The following is a 22,779-nucleotide window of genomic DNA, read 5'->3' as shown; positions in this document are numbered from 1 at the left end:
TATTAAAGAGGAAATGGAAACCAAATATGAATGATGACAACTTTAACTTATTTTCTTCAAACAGTGAACCCTTATCCACAAACATACACCAACAGCGACAAAGCAGAGATAACTAGTTACTAATAACTAATCTGCTATATCAGATTTTTAAAGTCACAGCCCCTGGAAATCTACAGTCATATTGCATGTGAGATAAATATTATAGAATATGAAGTTATTCTAGAAACATATACTTCAACATAAAAATACATGCAAGGATAGAAAGTTTGCATTCTTATACTATATTAAAAAGTTTATAAAGGTTTCTGTACTCTTATGGAAGAGTAATAAAAGGATTAATAGAAAAGCCTGTTGCATTTTTAAGAAAGGAGAAAACTATCAAATAGTATTTTGGTTTTGAAAACATTTATGACATTTTTACTGCATTGGATGTTGAAATTAAAATACAGCTCAAAATTTAAGGTGACCAACATTTTGTAAAGAACTAAGAATAATATTTAAAAAGGGAATTGTTATAACTAATTTCTGCTTCTGATTTTTAAATACAGAATATATGGAGAAACTCATGACATGAAAGATATTTCTTATGTAATTATCATATGCCACATATATGAAAAAAGGCTAGAGTAAATTAAACTCATTTTATATTACTCTGTCATTTTTCATTCCTTAATGTAAAATAAGCTTAAATAATTGGAATATATATACACAAATACTGTCATGTACATGCAAGTATCCAGCAATAGAATGAGAAGCGCATTGATCATGTTATGCTTTGAGAATAAGTGTTGAACTAAATTTTTACATGTAGGTAATATTTTCTACATTTAAAAACAAGATAGATGGCAATTCAGAGTGTGGAAGCTATTTAGTGCTACATTCTCTTAATAATATATTTCTAATTCCAAAGTAATTACATGAGAAATTTGTTGAATATTATGCAATCAGAAAATATTTATCCAGAAAAACAGAATCAATAAGCTCTCCATTTCTATCTCTGTCTGTTCCTCTACTGCTACCACTACCTCTATCGCCACGTTTCCCTCTATTTCTCTCTTTTGATCTCTATCTCTATCTCTATCTCTATCTCTATCTTTTTCTCTATCTATCTCCTATATAGAGAGTTTTATTTTAAGGAATCGGCTCACACAACTGCAGGTGGGATATGTCAAGTCCAAAATTTGTAGGGTTTGCCAGCCAGCAGGAAATTCAGATAAGAGTTGATGTTGCAGTCCTAAGTCCAAAATCTACTGTTGAGGGCATCAGTCTGGAAACCTACACAGGAGTTGAAGTCGTAGTCTTGAATCTTAAATTCATAGAGCAGGCTGGAAACTCAAGCAGGATTTCTATGTTGAAGTCTTAAGATAGAATTCCTTCTTTTTGAAAAAACCTTAGTCTTTGCTCTTATTTCCTTCAACTGATTAGAGGAGGCCCATAAACATTATGGAGGGTAATCTATTTACTTAACGTCAACTAATTATAAATGCTAATCACCTCACAAGCATCTTCACAGCAAAATCTAGACGAGTGTTTGACCAAACAACTGGGCACCATAGGCTAGCCATGCTGACATATAAATCAACCATCACATCTTCCTATCTCTTGTAGTCAAGGATTAAGTTTGATTAGTGTTTGTATTCTCAACATGCTCGGTACAATGTCTTACATATGACAGGCCAAGAAACATTTGTTAAATGAATTTAACAAAATTTCCATTGCTTTGAGCCTTAGCTATTCATCGTTTTATGCATTCTCTAAGTTTAAAAATGTATACATCTAATTCTCTCTCCACCTTAATATTTCTCCTTAATTTGCAATTGCCATGAAACAATATTCTTCTTTCAATGTGTTTGTGAAAAATGTTTCATAGAGTAATTTATTATTGAATTGTTTCAGAGTGACTCTAACCTCATGGATCACACAGTGAAAAGTTCCTGTGTAAATGCACTGTATATGAGTTTTTAGTACAGAAAAAATGCTAATGTGTTTCATTTTAGAAGACAGATTTCCTGAGTACCAGTGGTGGAAATGAGTCTTTTGGAACCATTTTTCCCATGAAAAGGGATTAAATATCAATATAATATTTTTCAAATTCACGGTCGACATTAAGAGAGAGTAGTAGTATACTTCCCAATATAACTCACTGATCAATAAAGTTTAGATAAGACCTGATATATTTAGAGTATAGAATCAAATCTCTCAGAAAATGGTATTTGCTTGCTGTAAATAAAAACTCAATTTTGGTGCAATGTCAGATTACATTAGGTTTCAGCTTTTGATAGTGAGTTGGTGAGGATATATACAACAAACTTTTAGCTATTTTTCATCTTTTATTCCATCTTGTTATGTAGCTTTACTAGATATGATTATTTCTATATTTATCCTAGTTGTACACATGATTTCATCTTGTCACCTAGAGTATGAACTTCAAGCAAATAGAATTCTATTTCAGACTTATGGATTCAGAAGTCAAACTGAAAAGGAGTTTGGAAAAATGTTTAAAATTACAGGCTCAAAAACAAGCTTTCCCAAGATTACCAACTTTGTTACTCTTCTGGTTTTCTACTACTGTTCCATCCTTATCTATCACTCTTTTATTCTTTGATACTTTTTCATTCAGCCACCTTCTTTGCTTGTTATAGATCTAGCTGCTGCTTTTCACATATGCCATGGTATTACTTATTATTTAATGGGTCCTAAAATAACTTTAAAGAAAACCACGTGTCTTATTATGCATATGTCTTATATTGTGGAACCTGAAAGATCTATTACTGATCTGTTGTTGTTGTTGTTGCTTTGTTTTATTGAAACAGGATCTCACTCTTTCGCCCAGGGTGGAGTGCAGTGGTGCATTCATAGCTCACTGCAGTCTCAAGTTCCTGGGCTCAAGTGATCCTTCTACCTTAGCCTCATGGGTAGCTGAAATTACAAGTGCACACCACTGAATCTGATTAATTTTTTCAATTTTTTGTAGAGACAGGGCCTCGCAAGGTTGCCCAGGCTAGTCTCTAATTCCTGGGCTCAAGAGATTCTCCTGACTTAACCTCTGAAGCTCTAGGATTATAGCCATGAGACACCTCAGCCAGCCTATTCCTGGTTTTAATGCTAACTTAAATGATACTGAACTGTAGAACTGAACTCATTATACTTTATACAGGGAGTCTGATGAAAGAGTCCTCTAAAATGTCTTTTATCCAGGTTTGGCATTTCCACAAACCAAAATTATTTTACCTTTATAAACTACTGTTACCAGTCTGTTAGAAAAGAATTCTTGCTTAGGAACAGGTTATTTGTAATGTCCAGAATACTTACGTTTCAAGAAATTGAAACTGAGATTAGAAATTGGGAAGCTCAATGGTCCACATTTCTTTCTCTGCTGTTGTTGTCCTTTATCTCAAACAAAACAGCCTTCAGGGTGTTCATCAATTCCCTTGTTCTGTTTCTAGTCCACTTATACTTCTGCAAACTTGGTCCTCAAAAATAGTCATTTGAAATACCAGCCTCTTTACATGATGCAAACAATTCATTTCCCCATGAAGCCAGTGAGTAACCTTTTGAATACAACACCACTGTCTTTCAGAAAGGGAATCAAAATGTTTCCCCACTAATTTTTTTTTCTCAGGGTGTCTCGTTTCAAACATGGCTTAACTTACAGAGAGTTATACAGTGATAAAAATGTGAGCTTTATTCCCTTTGTGGTTACAATGATATCCTGCAAAGAGCTTCCTGAAGAGAGGAATGTAAACTATTTCTAACTATTCCTTAGAAGATTATTCTGTAGATTTAAAAAGAAATGAATTTAAGAAATCGGTGCTTGACATCGTAGATGTAAAGAGGTCTTATAAAGCTTCCTTAGTAATCACACTGTTTTATAATTCTCACTTCGTGTTTCTCTTAAGCTTTAATATGTAAGCCTAAAATTGGGGGTAACAACAGTGGAAAGCTTATAAATCTAATGGAGTTACATAGCATTATTAAGTGGGCCAAGTAGCATATGAAGTCCTTTCAAGAGATTATCGAAAACAAGTAGCCAAGGTATTTGGATGAATACCATCAGAATGTTGTGTGTCTCAGATAATACATCGACAACATTTTTATATGACTAATAAGGGCTCACTTATACACATGTAAAAGTGCATTCCGCACGCTTTACAAATAAACATGTTTAAGGTTATTTAGATTTTTCAATAGAAATTCTCAAAGGTAAAATTGAAGATTTTGACGGAAAAAAATATTGATACAAATATATTTAAACATCAAAACCTTTTACTTGAGATTTACAAAATCACACAAATCTATCATATTAGATGTGTCTTAAAGAATACTTAGTCTTTTCATCTAAGATTTATTTTAACACAAAAAAGTACCTATTTTTTCAAGGTAATATATTTTCACGGCAAATATAAAATAAATAAAAGATTTTATTATAAAATATAGTAGATTATTCCTTCATGTCCCCCTATGTCTAGTTCCAGCTCATGCAATCAATTGCTACATTTAATCACTAAAAAAAGGTAGTTAGTGATGATATTTCTTGTATTATCAATATTAAATATTATCTGTTGGTGTTCTTCTATGAGAGACAATAATTTTGCTTATACAATTCTAATAACTTTTTCTTTCTAAATATATTGAAATATATATAATTATTTTGCATACTCATGGATTAGATTTACAATTTTAATGATTAAATCTTTATCTTTTATTTTTCTCAACATTTCTAAAACTTTTCATTTAACTATAAGTTTCTGAACACTGGCTTAATTTCTCATTGTTTACTTTTGATATTTCAACAATAGTTCTCACAATTTCAATTTAACAGTGAAGACATCCATTTCTTTAAATTTTTTTTCCATATTTTAAAAAAGTCACAAATATCAGTTTGGAGGTGGTGAGGGAAGGAAAACATACTACAGGAAATTGTGTTTCAATTTTATTTTACTAAATGTTTGTATTGGTAAATATTAAAAATTAACTCTTCAGTATTTAAAAATATATTTACATTCTCCATGTACTATATACTTATTTTATATACCATGTTGTCTACATGGAAATTAAGAAAGAATTATATAATAAGAATTACAATGAAAATAGCTTAAACTTCAAAATTATCATTCGTATTTTAAGTACTTAAGCTACCAACTTATTGCCCATTATAACTCGTTTTTTCTATGTTAGTCATTTATTTTCAAAATGTTGTTGATCCAATTTTAGAAGACATATGATGGGTTGTTTGGCAAATTAATGGCAGAGTCAATATTTCATCTAGAACTTGCCAAACAACAACATAGTTGTACCATGAACTATGCTATCTACCTATTTTTTAATTTTAGAAAACAACAGAATTAAAGCAGCTGCTGTTTTCATGTAAATACATATTATATATATATGCATATATACATACATGTTAACAGAAAGTTATACTAAAAGTTAATAATAGACATACATAACATTTATGTTTCTGGCTATATTTTAAAATAAACATTTCATAGTATACCTCTACAGTAGTTTACAGATGAGATCTAAATTTGACCCATTTAATATTGACTTCCAAATTATCACTCATGCACTGAGGTTTGTTTACTAGTTTATCCATATTTGGAATTTGCTTTGTGTCAAGCATTGTGATAGGCGGGGGAGAGAAAATTATAACATAACAGATACATAAATTTTAAGCACACTCAAGTGTAATGGTTGCTCTTACAGACAGATGTACACTGAGGACACAAAAAAGGAAATAATGCTTCTGAATTTCTCCTAATTTAAATATTTTTCAAAAGATCAGGAAACTAGGCTGTTTTAAAGATATAGAAGGATAAAAGGGAGATGAAATTGACATGTGGCTGCATATTGTATAATCCTATTATAAATCTCATTTGTACAGCTTTAAAGAAAATGTAACATAAAACACATTTGAAGGGTGCAACTACTGGCAGCATAACTATATTGCCTGAAAACTCTACCAAGGTGTTTCTGCTGGAATGGGGAATGGGACCTATTTGCTGGCTCTCTCTCTCTTTTTTTTTTTTTTTTTTTTTTTTTTTTTTTGAGACAGAGTCTCGTTCTGTTGCCCAGGCTGGATTTCAGTGGCATGTTCTCAACTCACTGCAACCTCTGCCTCTGGGGTTCAAGCCAGTCTCCTGCCTCAGCTCTGCAGTAGCTGGGATTACAAGGGCGTGCCACCACGCCCAGCTAATTTTTGTATTTTTAGTAGAGACGGGGTTTCAGCATGTTGACCAGGCGGGTCTTGAACTCCTGACCTCAGGTGATTTGCCCACCACAGTTTCCCAAAGTGCTGGGATTACAGGCATGAGCCACCATGCCCAGCCTGTTGGCTCTCTCCTAAGTGTTCTTGCTTCCATCCTGAAAAAGAAGCGATCAGTTCTATCCCATCTCTATTTTAAAGTGAAAAATTAGCTCCTTATGATAGGAGCAAAGGAGAATGAGATTATATGTTTAAAAATCTATGTATCTAGTATCATTTACGTTCAAAACTTAACTCTGTAATCTGTGATTTTCACTAAACAGTAGCTAATATAATTTCACAAAAGATATCTAATAGCCAATAGCTCCCTTTTGAACTTATTTGAAAAATTAAAAGATAGAATTAAATAATAGCATACTGATTATATAATCTGTATATATTTCTAATGATGGACCTTGAACTAAATCACCGGCTCAGGTTTTGTGAATTCTCAATATTGTTTTCAAGTTCTTACTCTGAAAAATTTTCCTAAAATGGATAATGTGGCCTGGAACCCTATTTAAATTTTCAGTAAAAAAAGAGCCCAGATAAAATGTAATATTTTATAAAATATGATAATGAATATATAGTTATAAATGTAATGGACAAAGATAACGTGCCTTTTATTTCTGTTTTCATATAAAATGAAGGTAGGTACAGAGCTAAAGTCTTTAAGTAACACTTATTTCTAAAGATTTAAAAAGATGTTTTTTAAAAAACAAATCTTTTTTATGGTTTTCCTTTAATTGATAAAACATAGCAATAGTATACATGTATAACAATTCTTTGTCCAATATTATTTTACCACATAACTGTAAGAAATCTGATGCAAAGCTCTTTGTAGTCATTCTTATGTAGAACAAATTTATGTGTGAATTACAGTAATGCTTAAAAATTAAACACATATAATTATCTCTGCAAAACATTTATAGTTTTTAAAGATAAATTGATTGCATTTCAGAGTAATTTTTTCAGTCAATAGTAGTCTTGCAAACCTGTTAAGCCTTTGTTCCATATAAGGCACTTCTGTGCTAGACAATATGGAAAGATGCAAGAACTAAGCACCATCTGTATTGTAAGATTATGTGCCACAGGAAAAAAAAAAAGTTTAATTCCTAAGTGATATACTGTACTGAATCAAATGTGGATAATCCAGCAGTCACAAAATCCACCTGATTTATCCTTCCATGTCAACATTTTTTAGTTAGTAGACAGAGTGAGATAATCACAGGGAAAGGCTACATATGCATATCTAGAAAATAATTAATAAAACCTGTCTCACTCTTCAACTAAGGTTTCCAAAAATAGAAATTGTACAACATGTGTTATCAGAACTCATGTGTCATTACTAAAAGGACAGAGAAACATTTAAGGGGGAGAAAGGAGAACTTGTATTATATCGGATGTTCCATCTTCAAACTGTATGATGCTTTTCCTTAAAAGTTTGTTTTCGATTTTTTATGGATTTGTAATGACAAGAAATAATGAAATTTATTGCACAATAATATTAGAAATTCAGAGGATCAGAGTGAATTAAATCCAACTAGAATTCATATAAAATGTCTTTTAAAAACTAGAATTTTTATTTCAACGGAATTCACGTCTCTGTTTTCCACTTATATGAATAAAGCAAATATAATGCAGATTTTGAAATAAAAAATACCCACTAAATGAAAAATCAGGCTGCGAAAATGAATTCTACAAGATAGAACTGAAGTACAAAAAAATATTCTGCATTTTAATTCCTGCGCATGTTTTAAAAGCTGCATTAACAAAGTATCCCAAACTCCCTCTTTTCAAAGTTTAATGAAAAGGTTGAATATCTATTGTCAGAAAAATTGTACAGAAAGGTGTACCTTGGGCATTTAAAACAAACATTTTATTGATTTTTCAATGATAAGAATTTATTAATCAATAGTTGGGGGTCAGTTAACTTCATGTGTTATGTGGTAATTATTTTCTTTAGTTTTAATTTTTTTCCCTCACTAACCAATCTAATAATTGTGCTGTGTGCCACAAGTTAAAGAAAGAATATCACTGCTCGTATACAATTCAAATATTCATCATACTGAGGAAAGTTTAAACACATCTAATTCTTTGATTCCAAGTTATCCATACTAGGTTTAAATTAGTTTCATCCATAAACCCTCATTGTTCATACAATTTGCAATTACGGATATCCATCTAGTAGGTGTCCTATTTCTTTAATGCTTTAATATTGGCTTTCAATTCCAACACCTTTTTGTCAAGCTCTGTTTTCTATTTTTTGGACCTAACTCTAGACCTTTTCTTGATATTTAATTTGCTTTCCCTACTATTCAAATGTATGTCTTTCCCAACAGACATTAAGTGCCTGCCTCTCCTGTTCTCAGTGTCTAATGGCCCCTGGACCTTCCCCCTAGCTAGGATTTCAGCTCCTTTACAGTAACTATAAAAGCCAGGAAAGCAATCATCTAGTCCTGCATTCAAGAAGCATCTAGAATTTGGTTTTTATGTTCTGTAAGCGTTTGAAATTTAACACCCTACAGTTGTGTCTTTTTAAACCAGCTTTTCTCATCTAATTCAATATTTTTTAAAACCACTATAACATTTTACATTTAAGCAGAGTTGAAATAATTCAAATAACTTTTTTTCGTCAAAAAAATTGACAAACCTCTGATTTAATCCTCTCGATTTTCAGGTAAAGAAATGAGAAAGATGAAGTGATTTGCTCAGTCACGGGACTGCCAAACGCCAGATAGAGAGAATAAAATTCTCCTTGCCCTATATGCAATAATCATGCCACATTTAAAGCAGCTCTCTGAATCTCTTGAACATGCACAGCAAACTTCCTTCCAAAACATTTGGTAGAATTTTTTTAAAAGTTTGCATCAAAAACATGTAGACTTATAGTTTTTGTCAAATGTAGTACATTGATAATTTCCTAGATGAAAATAAGTGGTAACTTTTATTGATCACTTGACCTTTTCAAATATGATTTTATTTACTTCTCACAATAACTCCATGTGATAGGTAATATCATTATACCCAATTTACCAATGAGTTAGCAAGCCTCAACAGGTCTCCTTGCACAGATAATGTAAGTGCACCCTTGGACACTACATTGAGGTCTCTTTGTCCTCAAAGCCTGTTTTGTTTTAACCTCTCTAATACACTATTTATGAAGAGAAAACAATGCTCAGCTTATGATAGCATAGTGTCATAAGCTTTGTTTTTATTGTATTACTGAAAGACATAATATATTAAAAGAAAGCATAAAAATTTCTGTAATGTAGCCTTTGGACCTTTGATATCCTAAAGCAACACCATGCTACCTAACAGTGTGTCAAAGTAGCACAAATAACAGTGTGTCAATGTAGCACAAATAACAGTGTGTCAATGTAGCACAAATAACAGTGTGTCAATGTAGCACAAATTAGGCAAATAGAGCCCCCAAGTTACCATGACTACCTGTGTTCTGACTAATATGAGAAAGACTACTTATGATATTTATAAATGAAATCGGAAATTGAATGGGATAAATTTAATATATCTCAGTTTAGAAAAAAAGTATTGCTTTGGTTATAAGCAGTAATCTCAATTAAAAATTATGAAAGTATTTTATCCTCAGTACTTTAAAAAATGGTCAAATTTGGAGGCTATTCAATTCTACCAAATCGTTTAATGCATTTTTGCAAGATTTTTTCCAATATTGCAAAGCAATATTGAAAGGAACTTTATATCTAGCATATTCACAAATAGCTCAGACTTGATCATGTGTGTATAGAGATAAATATTTCTACATAACTGTAAATATATCCTAGGAATCTAAACCTGAATATTCTAATTCAGTACAAAAGTAACTGTGTTGTATTTGCCTTGATTTATGACAAACTGAATAAATCCTCATTCAGAATAATTATTTATATTCCTTGCATTTGATAAACTGAACATTATATCTCCAAGTATTTTATTATTCACTTTTAAAATTTACAGCAATAGACTCAGATTGTGACAGCTTCAGTTAAAAATACATACTTAAAAGCAAGAAATACTGAAAGAGAGAGAGAGCGCTAGAATAAAAAAGCATGAAATCAGTGCTTCCTAAACTATGTGGGAGAAAAAAAAATCACTGATTTTTGCTCATTCTGTTTTTCTCTTGTAAAACCAGTAGGTAGTTTTCACTACATGAAATCCTCCAGGCAAATTTGACAATACCCAAACTGGTTTAAATAGTGTTAAAGTAGATAGGTCTACTGATCACATACAGGGATATTATGGCAATGTCAAATTGCTATAAAATGTTCTAAATGGTTATTTTCAATTTCTATGGAATCCTCAGCTTGGTAGCAAATTGTATGCCAACTGGCAGCAGTTTACAGACCACATTTTGATTAGTACAACTCTAGAATTCAGTTTCTCAGTGATTCTGCATGACATTGCATAGTGTTTAACATCGTGATTGAGTAACATACACCACTTCTTGACTATTTTTTCTTTTTGGCTATTATAAGTGATATTTAAACACGTATTTACTAAGCAAATATTGCACCTTCAGCATTATGTTTGGGACATGTAGAAATACAGGAATAGCAAAGGCTAACATTTTAATTGGAAATATAATATATGATTCATTGCCAAATTATATGTCACAAAATAAAAATTCTGTGAAAATTCAGACAAGAAAAAAATCAGTGAAACACCTCAAAGTTAGGAATGAATTATGTAGGTGTTGGAAATTTGGCTGCCAAATATAGATTGAAAATAATTTGACAAAGTATTTTGGGGTGCTTTTCAATAGCTGTGGAAAATCTTTGCTTTTCATGAAATATTAAGTAGAGTGCTCTAGCTAATGGACAGGACATTTGTTGATGAACAATGGATATAAAAGTTATACATTTGTAATTAATTAAAATTCATACCAAAATGTATTATTTTTTTTACAAAAGAGGGGGCACTAGGAAAGAGTAATTAAAAGAAACTCTGAAGAAAACAGAAGACTGTGTTGACGTCTCTATTTCCTTTGATGCAATCTTATACATTATTTGTGGCAGGAAGGAGCAGAGAGAGTGGTTAATTTACACACATTGGCAACCCAGAGAACATCCCAATTCAATTTTCAGTTACAACAAGTGGGTAGGGACTCTCTGCCTGTCTTAGGAACCTGATTGGTAGAGAAGCATAAAAGTAAAACAATGCAAAACTACTAAAATATGTTTATTTTTCATAACTACTAACTAGATCAGTGAGAGACCCAGGCCTGCAGTGTTTCCACAAGTTTTCAGACTTACATGCCTTTATTTAATGATATATTAAGACACCAAACCCTCTCTCCCCTCCTTTGTCTCAACATCTGTTTTCTTTCAGTACTTGTCTAGCAGTGTCTGCATAACAAACATGGGTGGATCTCCAAGGCTCCCTAATTTGGAACCCAAGTTGGATGTATACATGTTAGGCTACCTTATTTATCACATTTGTGTTTCTGTGTTCTTCATAATACCAGCGACAGTTTGTTTTTATTCACATAAATTACAGAATGCATTGTAATCCAAATTATGCAGAGAACCAGATATTTATTTATTATTTATTTTTTTTTGAGACGGAGTCTTACTCTGTTGCCGAGGCTGGACTGCAGTGCTGCGATCTCGGCTCACTGCAACCTGTGCCTCCTGGGTTCAAGCCATTCTCCTGCCTCAGCCTCCTGAGTGCCTGGGATTACAGGCGTGCACCACCGTGCCTGGCTAATTTTTGTATTTCCATTTTTGGTAGAGATGGGGTTTCACCATGTTGGCTAGGCTGGTCTTGAACTCCTGAACTCAAGTGATCCACCTGCCTTGGCCTCCCTAAGTGCTGTGATTACAGGCGTGAACTGCTGCGCCTGGCCTCATTAGCATTTAATTAATGGCTCTTTCATTGCTTTAGTTTCACATCTTCCAAAGTCCATACTTTTACTCTTTTTTTCTAAAAGACAAGATATTTGACATATAAACTATACTTATGTTCAATATATGTTTGGAATGTTTTTATTATGAATTTTAGTTTGTTACGTTACTATTCAATAGTCTCCTATTGTATAGAACTACTCAGTTTTTTAAAAACTTTTGTAATACAAATCACTTTCTTCGTGTTCACGTATGCAAGTATTTCATTCTTTCTTTGGTTTATTTATTTCATTAAGTTTTGGATCAACTTTAATGCTTCCTTTAAGATAGTATACTTTTTTGTTCTATATTATCTCTCTCTTTGAAACTGCCTGTTCAACAATTTTCCTAGAAGGTGACAGCGGAGGAAAGCCTGGTGAATGGCAAAGCCATAGATTAGTGTCTGGTTGTTACCTGACCATGATAGTAATTAGGCAATCAGAATGGATGAGTTTTCAGAGGAATTTAATGTAAAAGAATTACAGCAGAAAACTAAAGTCTGAGCCTTGGCTTTTCTGAAGCCACATCCAGGGAACTGAAGATAAAGGAGCTGCCACAGGCAGAAAGAATTTAAATAATAGGACAAAAATGATAACTAAGGTCAGAATGTATACTAACATGGGATCAGCAACACTTTTTTTCTGCAAATGGCCAGGTAGTAAGTAAATATCTTAGACTTTTCGGGACATATGTCTGTCATTATAACATGAAAGATGCCATAATATTTAAATGAATAGTTGTAGTTGGGTTACAATACACCTTCATTTCTGTAAATTTGAATCTCGTATAATGTTTACTTGTCATGAAATTGTACTCCGTTTTCTTATTTTTTTCAACCATTAAAAGATAAAGAAAACATTCCTAGTTTCTGGATCATATCAAATTAGGCAGTGGGCCAAATTTGGCCTGGGGGACCATTATTTGCCAATCTCTGCCTTGCAAGAATGAAAGAACCTTTTATGACAAATCAAATGTCTGAAACCACTAAATGCGGCAGAAATTACAGGCAACTTGAAAGCAAGCGTTCTCTCCTATTCATGTTTTTAATTTTCAAACATAGCTTTGCACAATATTCTTCACATAGTAAGCTCTCAATAAATGCTTTCCAATGAGAAATAAAGGATAATAATTGGAAATTCTGAGGCCACTGGTGACTTTGAAAATATATCTTTTAAAAGAGGTGATGTCATGAAAGCCAATGTGAAGCATGGTTAGTTTTGTGCGAAAGGTTGGGAAATGGAAGTAATGTTCCAGAAAGCTTGCTCAAAAGTCTGAAGATAATTAGATGGATGATTGAAATGGAAATATTAATTCAATTGAAGCTGTTTTATGAAGTGTTTCTTAAATTTATGGGGCAATGTGAATGTTTGAATACTTGAACAGTTAAAATTATAAGAAAAATTGAGGGCAGATATTTCTGAAAGTAACGAGTAGTGGACACATCTTTTAGATAGAAGGATGAGAGGAGGTAGTCCTGACAGCAACGTACTGAGGTGAAAGCAAGGAGAATAGACATGTTTGTGAGAAATATCTGTCTTTAGGAATGATGCAGGATGACCTGAGAAGGAGAATAGGAAAAAGAAGGAAGGAAAGATTGGAATTTAAAGATGTTAGGGCAAAGTATTTTTAATAGGTAATTAGTCTAATAAATGAAAATGGCAACATCCTAGTAGAAGACAAGTGTATATATGATTCTGTTTGATTTACTTTGGCTTAGCAAATCAGATATTAGTAACATTATTTAAATGCTAATTAAAATTTATACCATCAGTAGTGATATAACTTGTACTCTTTAACATTTTGGGAAAGTATAATACATATGTAGGAAATATGTGATTAAATATGGAAAAGATCCAAAAGAAATAAATTCTAATTATAAATTAGAATTGTCTTTTCCCGGACTCTCATCTCCATTAGTTTAACATCTTATTTATTCTGTTCACTCTAAATGTTAGTATACATTTCTGTAAAAGCGATTTAATAATACTCTGATATAATCCCTGGCAGCTTTCCTCATCAGTATGTATTATCTTAATCTTATTTTTCATCTCTGGATTCTGTGTCTCCTTTTTGTCCCATTAAATCTCTAATTCATGCTTAAAAACATCCCTCTACTATTTTTCTTCCATAGAAATAAATATTAATCTGAGAAAATAAAAGAGTGCTATTGTAAAGTGAGAAATAATATACTATAATCAGAAATAATAGCATAAACCAAAGCAAAGAAAATCCAGGATGACTGTCAGGAAACTTTTAATGGCTTTGTAAAAATGCTTGTAAGTCTGGTCAAGGATGTCTTATAGGGACAGCATCCAAATAGAAAATAATTTCCAGCAGAGCAGTTTATTTTACTGTTGAATAGCTCTGTAGCAAATAAAGGGGTGGAAATCTTTCGTGTTTCAGCAGTTGTTTGGCTGACAGTTATGTGTCAGGTCACTTACACTTTTCATTACTTTGGCAGGTTTTACACAATGGCGAAGAATTTGTAAACAATTTCCCTGTATTCAGAGGCTTTCACCAACCTTAGTTCCCACTTTTTTCCCACTTCTTCATGCCTCTCAAGTACATATTTTATCGAGTGTTTGTTTCTCGCAAAATAGATTCTCTTCCTTGACATTCAGTATATTTCTGAAGAAAAGGTTGACTTAGAAAACAGTGTGTCAGTGGAATTGGTGAATGAAAGTGTAATACTGCATTCTAAGCATGTAGTGAAGACAGACTTCTGCCTTTGGGCTACCTCCTTAAGAGTGCCAAGGACTTTACTCAGGTTGACCTCTCGAGTAGTCACCTGTAATGGCCATGGTACATAGAATTAATTTCATAACTCCAGGACTGCCTGAAACACCATACATCTCATGCTTCATTTTCAGTCTTTCCACTTATGTCTTAGAAGCTTAGAACAATCTGTGCTGTTTAGAAGAGAACACTATTGTTTCATGTTCCTAAACCATGCAATACTGAACCAGATCTTAAAAGTTAATGGACACTCCAGAGCCTTCCTGAATTAGATCTGACATTTGGAGAACATAAACAGCAGGCCACACACTGGATGTCTCATTGCAAAGTGCTTTGCTATTTACATTAACTTCCAAATTTTATGCAAAAAGGAAAACCACCTATGATGGTGCTGCAGCCTGAGAAAGGTTACATTTTTAGTTGTTCAATGTGGTTACTCAGTGTCCAATGTGGTATATCTGCCATCAGTATTATCTTTAAAAATAAATGCTTGGTGATATTGATGATGAAAGTGTGGTTGATTTTTGTCTTATGATTATTAAATACATATGAATGGTATCTCTGCTGAAAAACTAATGGTTTTATATAGATTAGAAAAAATAATGTTCTTCTAAATTAGCTTAGAGATAACAACTGGAGTATACAAATAAATGAAATTAGACATTGTTAATTGTCAGACAAAAAATCAAATGAAATACTGGAATAATTGTTTATCATTACATTATTATGTAAATAACATTTTTATTGCACATAATTTTTTTTTTTGAGACGGAGTCTCGCTCTGTCACCCAGGCTGGAGTGCAGTGGCACGATCTTGGCTCACTGCAAGATCTGCCTCCTGGATTCACGCCATTCTCCTGCCTCGGCCTCCCAAGTAACTGGGACTGCAGGCGCCCACCACCACGCCCAGCTAATTTTTTTGTATTTTTAGTAGAGATGGGGTTTCACCGTGTTAGCCAGGATCGATCTCCTGACCTCGTGATCCGTCTGCATTGGCCTCCCAGAGTGCTGGGATTACAGGTGTGAGCCACCACACCCGGCCTGCACATACATTTTATGTACATTTTAACCAGTCTCTCTTATTAGTGGTTTTCCTAACTGTAATGGAACAGTGAATAAAAGAAAACGTGAAAACATTTCATACGCTTTTACTTATGCTGTGACTCCCAGGATAAATCACAAGGGCTTGCATATCTCCTCCACAATCATTTTTTGACAATATGAAGGAAAAGAGGAAATAGAGGGGCTTTTTTGGCCTCATTTATGGTCATCTAACACAAAGTATGCAGTCTTCAACCAGAAGGCAGTTCTAGGATAAGGAAGCAGAATAAGAAGCTTTGGGAATATTGAAAGATTTTATACAATTTGACCTTGATTGAAAAATAAAATAACCATTGTGAATAACTACCTTATTATAATTTATCTAAGCCTCTGATTTACTACAAATTAAAAGAACCCTGCAATCTTTTCCAGAAGATTATATGACTCTTAACAAAACTATGAATTTGCCATGAGGACAGCCACCAATGTTGTGTAAAACTCGGAATATACTTTAGTGTGACATTTATTCTGTTAAAGAAACTTGAGACTGGGAAAATTTGAGGAAAGATGTTGGACTTTTTGAAGTTGCTGAGTTATAACCAAGTAGGAAAAAAAATGAAAGAACTACATTTTACTAGAAAAATAAGTAATTAAGAACATAAAATTTATTTTAAAGGAATCTCATTTACATTGCTTTCTATACATATTTAATGAACTGAAATATGTTCTATTAATTAAACTTTATATATATATATATTTAACATTTGATGCTGAAAGTAGTAAAGTATGAAACATTAATTTTACCCATGATATTGTCAGGCATGTGTTATAATTTAAGATATAAATTTCATTTTCTCTTTCCTAAATTACAGGATGAAGTCTGTCCCAAAGCTGAGGGAGATGAAGTTCAGAGGTGTGTGTGGGCATCAGCTGTTAATGTCAAAGACAAGTTCATTTATGTTGCACAGCCAACTTTGGACAGAGTCCTTATTGTTGATGTGCAGTCCCAAAAAGTTGTTCAGGTATGAATAATTACTACTTTTGAAAAAGTAAATCTTTAAAAAATATTTATGTCATTGTAGTAATCTTTACCAGGTAACTTGATTGTCACTGATAATGTGTTTCCTTACTTGGATAACTAGAAAATTTATGCATTTTCTGCAAACTCTTCTCTCATTCTGTTCCTTAAGCCTAATGAATTCAGGAGATAATTTAATTTTTTTGTTTTCAAAAATTAGATCCATGAACACTTTGTAATATTAACCTGCCTAGCTCCACACAAATCTCCCTCCCAGCTGCTTATTCTGTCTAGAGCAAGGAAGGCACAGTCGGAGCAGGCAGAGGCCAATTAAGACTTTCCTGCTTATCATTACAGAACCGGAATTGAGGTCTCCTTATTTTATTCTTAACAAAGACCAAGACAATTGTAGGCTTCACTAGATGACAGTAACCTAGTAGAATTTGCTAGGTAGTAGTAAAATAAATAATACGTAAGTAGGTTAGAGATAGAGAAAGCAATCTCTAATAAACATTGTCATCGTCATGCTTTCACAATTCTCTGAATTCATACTTCAAGTTTGAGCCACTGACTGCTGCAGCCCATGCTCTTTACCTGAAATCAGTTGCACAACAACCAATGTGAAGTGCAGGGTTGGTGTCCAGTCAGTCTGGCATTAGAGTCTACTCCCTTAATTTTTTTCATCTTTTGCTTCTCAGCTCAGAGGAAATTAAGTTAACTAGCTTTATGAGATATGTATAATCTGTCAAATGGGAATAATAAATATATGTATCTTACAAAGTTATTTTAAGAATTAGATGAATAATGCATGTAAAGCATTTATAGTAGACCCTGGCATGTGGAAGTGCTATATGCCTGTTTCCTATCAAAATTTCTGGGGAAACTGGACCCAAAACATTCTTTTCATTTACAGAGAATGTTTTCAGTCAATATTGGTTTGAAATTAACCCTCTAATTTTGATTTCTGTCTAGCACTACAAAAAGTGTTAAGATGTTCAAAGTAGGACTACACATTCTAAAAGTGATTAACAACTTCACATGGATCCATTCATTCATCCATCCATCCATCCATCCATCCATTCACTCGCCCATGTAGCATTTCATCCATATATTCTGTACTTATTTAACAAATGCTTATTTTGTGTTTCTTATTTCACAAATACAAACATGAAAAACATTTCTTCTATGAAGAGCTGGCACTTCCAGGTTTATAAATTGACAGTGAATAACTGGCCTAATGTTTCAATTTCTAATATGAGAATGAGCAGTACAACCATGAGTAAAAGGAAGAAGTTATTCTAATAGAAAACCCTAAGGCCCTGAGGTTACACATTTTTTATGAATATACAATCTAATGGTCTGATATTTATTGTGAGAAAAAATTTTGCTGTATATTTCACTTCTTTTGTTTCCGATTTTTGAGACTGTTGGATTTTGACTAGATTGGCTTTTTATTTCAGCTGCAACATAGGCCAACACAAATGACAAGCATTCATTTCGGGATTATCAAAACTCCTTGCTGGTGGCTTAAAATTGGAAATATATTTTAGAAATAACCAGGCTGGTTTTTAAATTGAGTTTTCAAACTAGAGAACTATACTCACTGAATATAAATTATCTAAGTGATGTTCAAAAGTGGAAAGAGCTAACATCACTTATTATTCATATAATTCCACCTTCAAATAATGGTGAAACATTTAAAATTAATAGAAAATATTAATAATAAAATGTTCAAGTGATATGGTAATAATTACATAAACTGTATTATTTTTCAAAATGCCTATTATTATGAAATACTAAGGGAACTTAAAAGACTTCACAAATTGCTAAAACAGATAATAATATGATACAATCATGATTGTGGAGATTTTTCAACTTAGTATCTAAACACATTTTTATAGGTTGATAAATTGGGGCACAGTCCAAATGCATTCTCCTTATGACCATGTTATTATAATAATAATTATTTGTATTACTCCTTCTAGATACTACCTATTTGAAGGAAATTATTGTGTAGATTTCTATTACCACATGTAACTACTGGCTGATTTTGAGCATAAATGGATATGTATGATATTCACAATCTGAATCTGGCTATTTGTGCTTTACATTATGATTGCAAGATCATTTTGTTTGTAGCTGTTGCTAGGGTAATTCTTTCTTTTATTGCTGTGGAGAAACTGATTACAGTTGATTCTCATTGTGGATTCTGTATCTGTAGTTACCTACTTGCTTAAATTTATTTATAACCATGGCATTTTATGGTCATTTGTGGGCATACCTAGATGTGAAAACTTTTTTATTACTAAATATACACATGCCTCTGTGTATTTGAACAAGAAGATATTCTGCCTTCTTGTTTCAACTTTCATACTATAAATGAATATTCTTTCCATGTTCAATTTAACACCTTTAAAAAAAAATCGGTGATTTTGACAATTTTGCTGTTTAAAATGTCCTCCACACATAGTGTTGAAGTGCTGTCTAGAGTTCCCAAGTACAAGAAGGTTGTGATGCACCTAACAGTAAGTTTTGTTAAGGCATGAGTTGTAATGCTGTTGGCCATGAGTTCCATCTTCATCAGTTAACAATGTATATTAAATAAGGTGTCTTTAGACATATACATACATAAAGCAAGGTGATGTATTGATTGGTTGATTAAAATATTATGAACAAAAGCTCAACAGATCATAACTTTTCACTTCCTTTATGAAATCAGTATTCAGTAATTTGGTGTTAGTGATGATTTATAGAGGAACTATCATAAATAAGTATAATTGACTATATTTGAGTATCAGAATTGTATTTATACATTCTGCTGCTAACAGACATTTAAAGTGTATTTAAATTTGTACAATGGTGAATAATACTACTTGCTACAATTTTGTACACTTTATTTCTGTGTGCAAAATATGCATTTCTTTTGGTATATACATATATGAGTTGAAAAGTGAGACCGAATATTACATGTGAGTTTATGTGTGTGCATGCATATGAAGCTATCCAAGGTGCATCATTTTCCAAATTATTATATTATATTTAACTTCCAAAAATAGCATATGTGACTATCAGTAGTGAATTTCTATACATTCCTGCTAAGTTTTTAACTAATACTACATTTAATCTACTGATGAAATTAGAGAGAGGCAAAATGTTTACACTATTGAGACTTTTTCTATATTTCTACATTGATGATTATTTTGTTTATTATTTTACTTTCAAGTTTTATACTAACCCTGTATTTCTTGAATAAATTCCTAAAATTGAAAAAGCCAAAATATATCTTCTAAAAATTAAAAGTGAATTATTAAAATTAAAATTGATATGTATATGTTAAATAATAGTTTAAATAAAAGAGGAGGATGATTAAATAAGTTCAGAGATAGACCTGAATTACAAATAATGGATTCAATCAAATAATGCAGTGTATTTAGGAAAAAAGAAGGAAAATATAAATGAAAAATTAAGATATAAAGTCAGGACTAACATATATGCAACAATATTTCCTAAAGTAGATAATAGAAAGAAAAGGGAGAAGTTAATATTTTGGTCAAAATGAATAATAATTGCATAAAGTATAATAAACTATAATAATTAATAATTTATATAATATAAAACAATATAGAATCACTTATGTAAACTCTCAGATTTAAGATGACAATGAAACTCAACTGGAAATATATATATATACTTTAAAAAGGCAGTAATTTATCTGCCTTTTTGAGATCTTCCTTTTGCCTTTTGGTTGTGTCACTTCAAAGAGGAAGATCTTAAAAAGGCAGATAAATTACTATGAATGGTAGCAAATTTCTCAGTAGAAATGATGAATATCAAAATAAAGTAAAATATTACAAAAAGACTAAGTGGAAATTTAAAAAATAATTATAAAACTAGGGCACGATTTGTTTATTGTGTCAGACACACAAAACATATACTTTATCATCAATGTAAATGGAAACAACATGGAAACAAATTGTTTACTTCAGGAATCAGGAAAATTAGCTGTAAATTTGATGTGATAGTGAGCAAGGGAATTGATAAACATATGGCCTATTAAAATATTAACTGTCAAAAACAGGAGAAGCTTGCATGCAGAATGCAGGAGCCAGGGTAAGCAAAAATGATGCCGTCCTTTACATTTGGGGTATCTGTTCTTTGATTGTTGATTGACACTTCTGATTTCAGAGCTACAGACAGAGGTGGGTGAACATTGTTGCCACACCTTGCTCATTGTTGCAAGCTCCTCTTCCTTTGGCAAAAGTGACTTCTAGGACATCTAAAGGCCTAGTGTCTGTTTATAATCCTCTTTCATTTTTCTCTAGTTCTTCATTTTAGAACCAAATATTAAATACTAGTTTATTCAAAAACAAGTGCATATAGGAGAAAAATTAGAAAGTGACCAGTTGGTGCCCAGAGAAAGGCTCAGAAAAATACCTTAGAAGACTTTAAGTTTGCATTAGGCTGAACCTTGGAACAGAGATGGCCTACAATAATAAACAAAAGCAAAAATTGCAATTAAAAAAACAGCAGTGGCTGGGCATGTATATATGGCTCACGCCTGTAATCCTAACACTTTGGGTTGCCAAGGTGGGTGGGTCACCTGAGGTCGGGAGTTCGAGACCAACCTAACCAACATGTAGAAACCCTGTCTCTACTAAAAATACAATATTAGCCAGGCGTGGTGGCGCATGCCTGTAATCCTGGCTACTTGGGAGGCTGAGGCAGGAGAATCACTTGAACTCAGGAGGCAGAGGCTGCAGTGAGCCGATATTGCACCATTGCACTCCAGCCTGGGCAACAAGAGCAAAACTCTGTCTCAAAAAAAAAAATACCAGCAAACATGAGGAAGGGGAAGAATCTGATCTCTAGAATTATCACAGTTATTAGATTTGAATGCTTAGTCTTCAAAAAAAAAAGTCACAAGGTGTACAAAGAAACAGGAAAGTATGGTCATTTAAAGAAAACAATCGCCTGTAATCCCAGCACTTTGGGAGACCGAGGCGGGCAGATCACGAGGTCAGGAGATCAAGACCATCCTGGCTAACACAGTGGAACCCCGTCTCTACTAAAAATACAAAATAAAAATTAGCTGGGCGTGGTGGTGGGCAACTGTAGTCCCATCTACTCGGGAGGCTGAGGTAGGAGAATGGTGTGAACCCAGGAAGCGGAGCTTGCAGTGAGCTGAGATTGCACCACTGCACTCCAGCCTGGGCAACAGAGTGAGACTCCCTCTCAAAAAAAAAGAAAACAGAATCAACAGAATGTATTCCTGAACAAGACCTGAGGCAAATTTACTAGATAAAAACATTAAAATAACTATCTTAAAGATGCTCAAAGTGCTAAAGATAAAAAGGAGTTGAGGAAATAATGTAAAAACAAAATGGAAATATTAGTAAAGAATAAAAAATATTTAAAAATTTGAAGGATGAAAAGTACAATAATTGAAATGAAAAATGTACTGGAGGTATTCCAAAGCAGATTTCAGCAGACAGAAAAATCCACTAACTTGAAGATAGGACAATTGAATTATTGAGTCTGAGGACTAGAAAGAAAAACAACTGAAGAGGAGTGAACCAAGTCTAAGGGACCTGTGAGACTCAGTCAAGTGTACCAACATATGCACTGCAGCAGTCCCAGAAGGAGAAGAGAGAGAGAAATGGCCAACAGAATATTTGGAGAAATAATGGCTAAAAGCTTTCCAAATTTGAAGAAAAACATGAATATAAACATCCATGAAGATCAACAAAGTCCAAGTAAGATAAACAAAAGTGACCAACATCAAGACATGTTGGAATTATACTTTCAAAAGCCAAAGCCAAAGAAAGAATTATGAAAGCAGC

General features: G+C 32.8%; 1 protein-coding gene across 4 annotated transcripts in view; it reads left to right on the top strand.

Annotated features, from left to right (window-relative positions):
• FSTL5 (follistatin like 5) overlaps window positions 1-22,779 on the top strand; it is a 778,780-nt gene that overhangs the window by 664,446 nt on the left and 91,555 nt on the right. For all 4 annotated transcript variants that reach the window (XM_034959355.3, XM_014344780.4, XM_034959354.3 and 1 more), the window contains one exon: window positions 16,794-16,943. In XM_034959355.3, coding sequence (XP_034815246.2) covers window positions 16,794-16,943 — 150 coding nt within the window. The remainder of the gene's footprint in view (window positions 1-16,793; window positions 16,944-22,779) is intronic.

The sequence above is a fragment of the Pan paniscus genome, chromosome 3 (genome assembly GCF_029289425.2).
Source record: "Pan paniscus chromosome 3, NHGRI_mPanPan1-v2.0_pri, whole genome shotgun sequence".
NCBI lineage: Eukaryota > Metazoa > Chordata > Mammalia > Primates > Hominidae > Pan > Pan paniscus.
The sequence above is the reverse complement of the archived record's forward strand: the minus strand, read 5'-3'. Positions and strand labels throughout refer to the sequence as shown.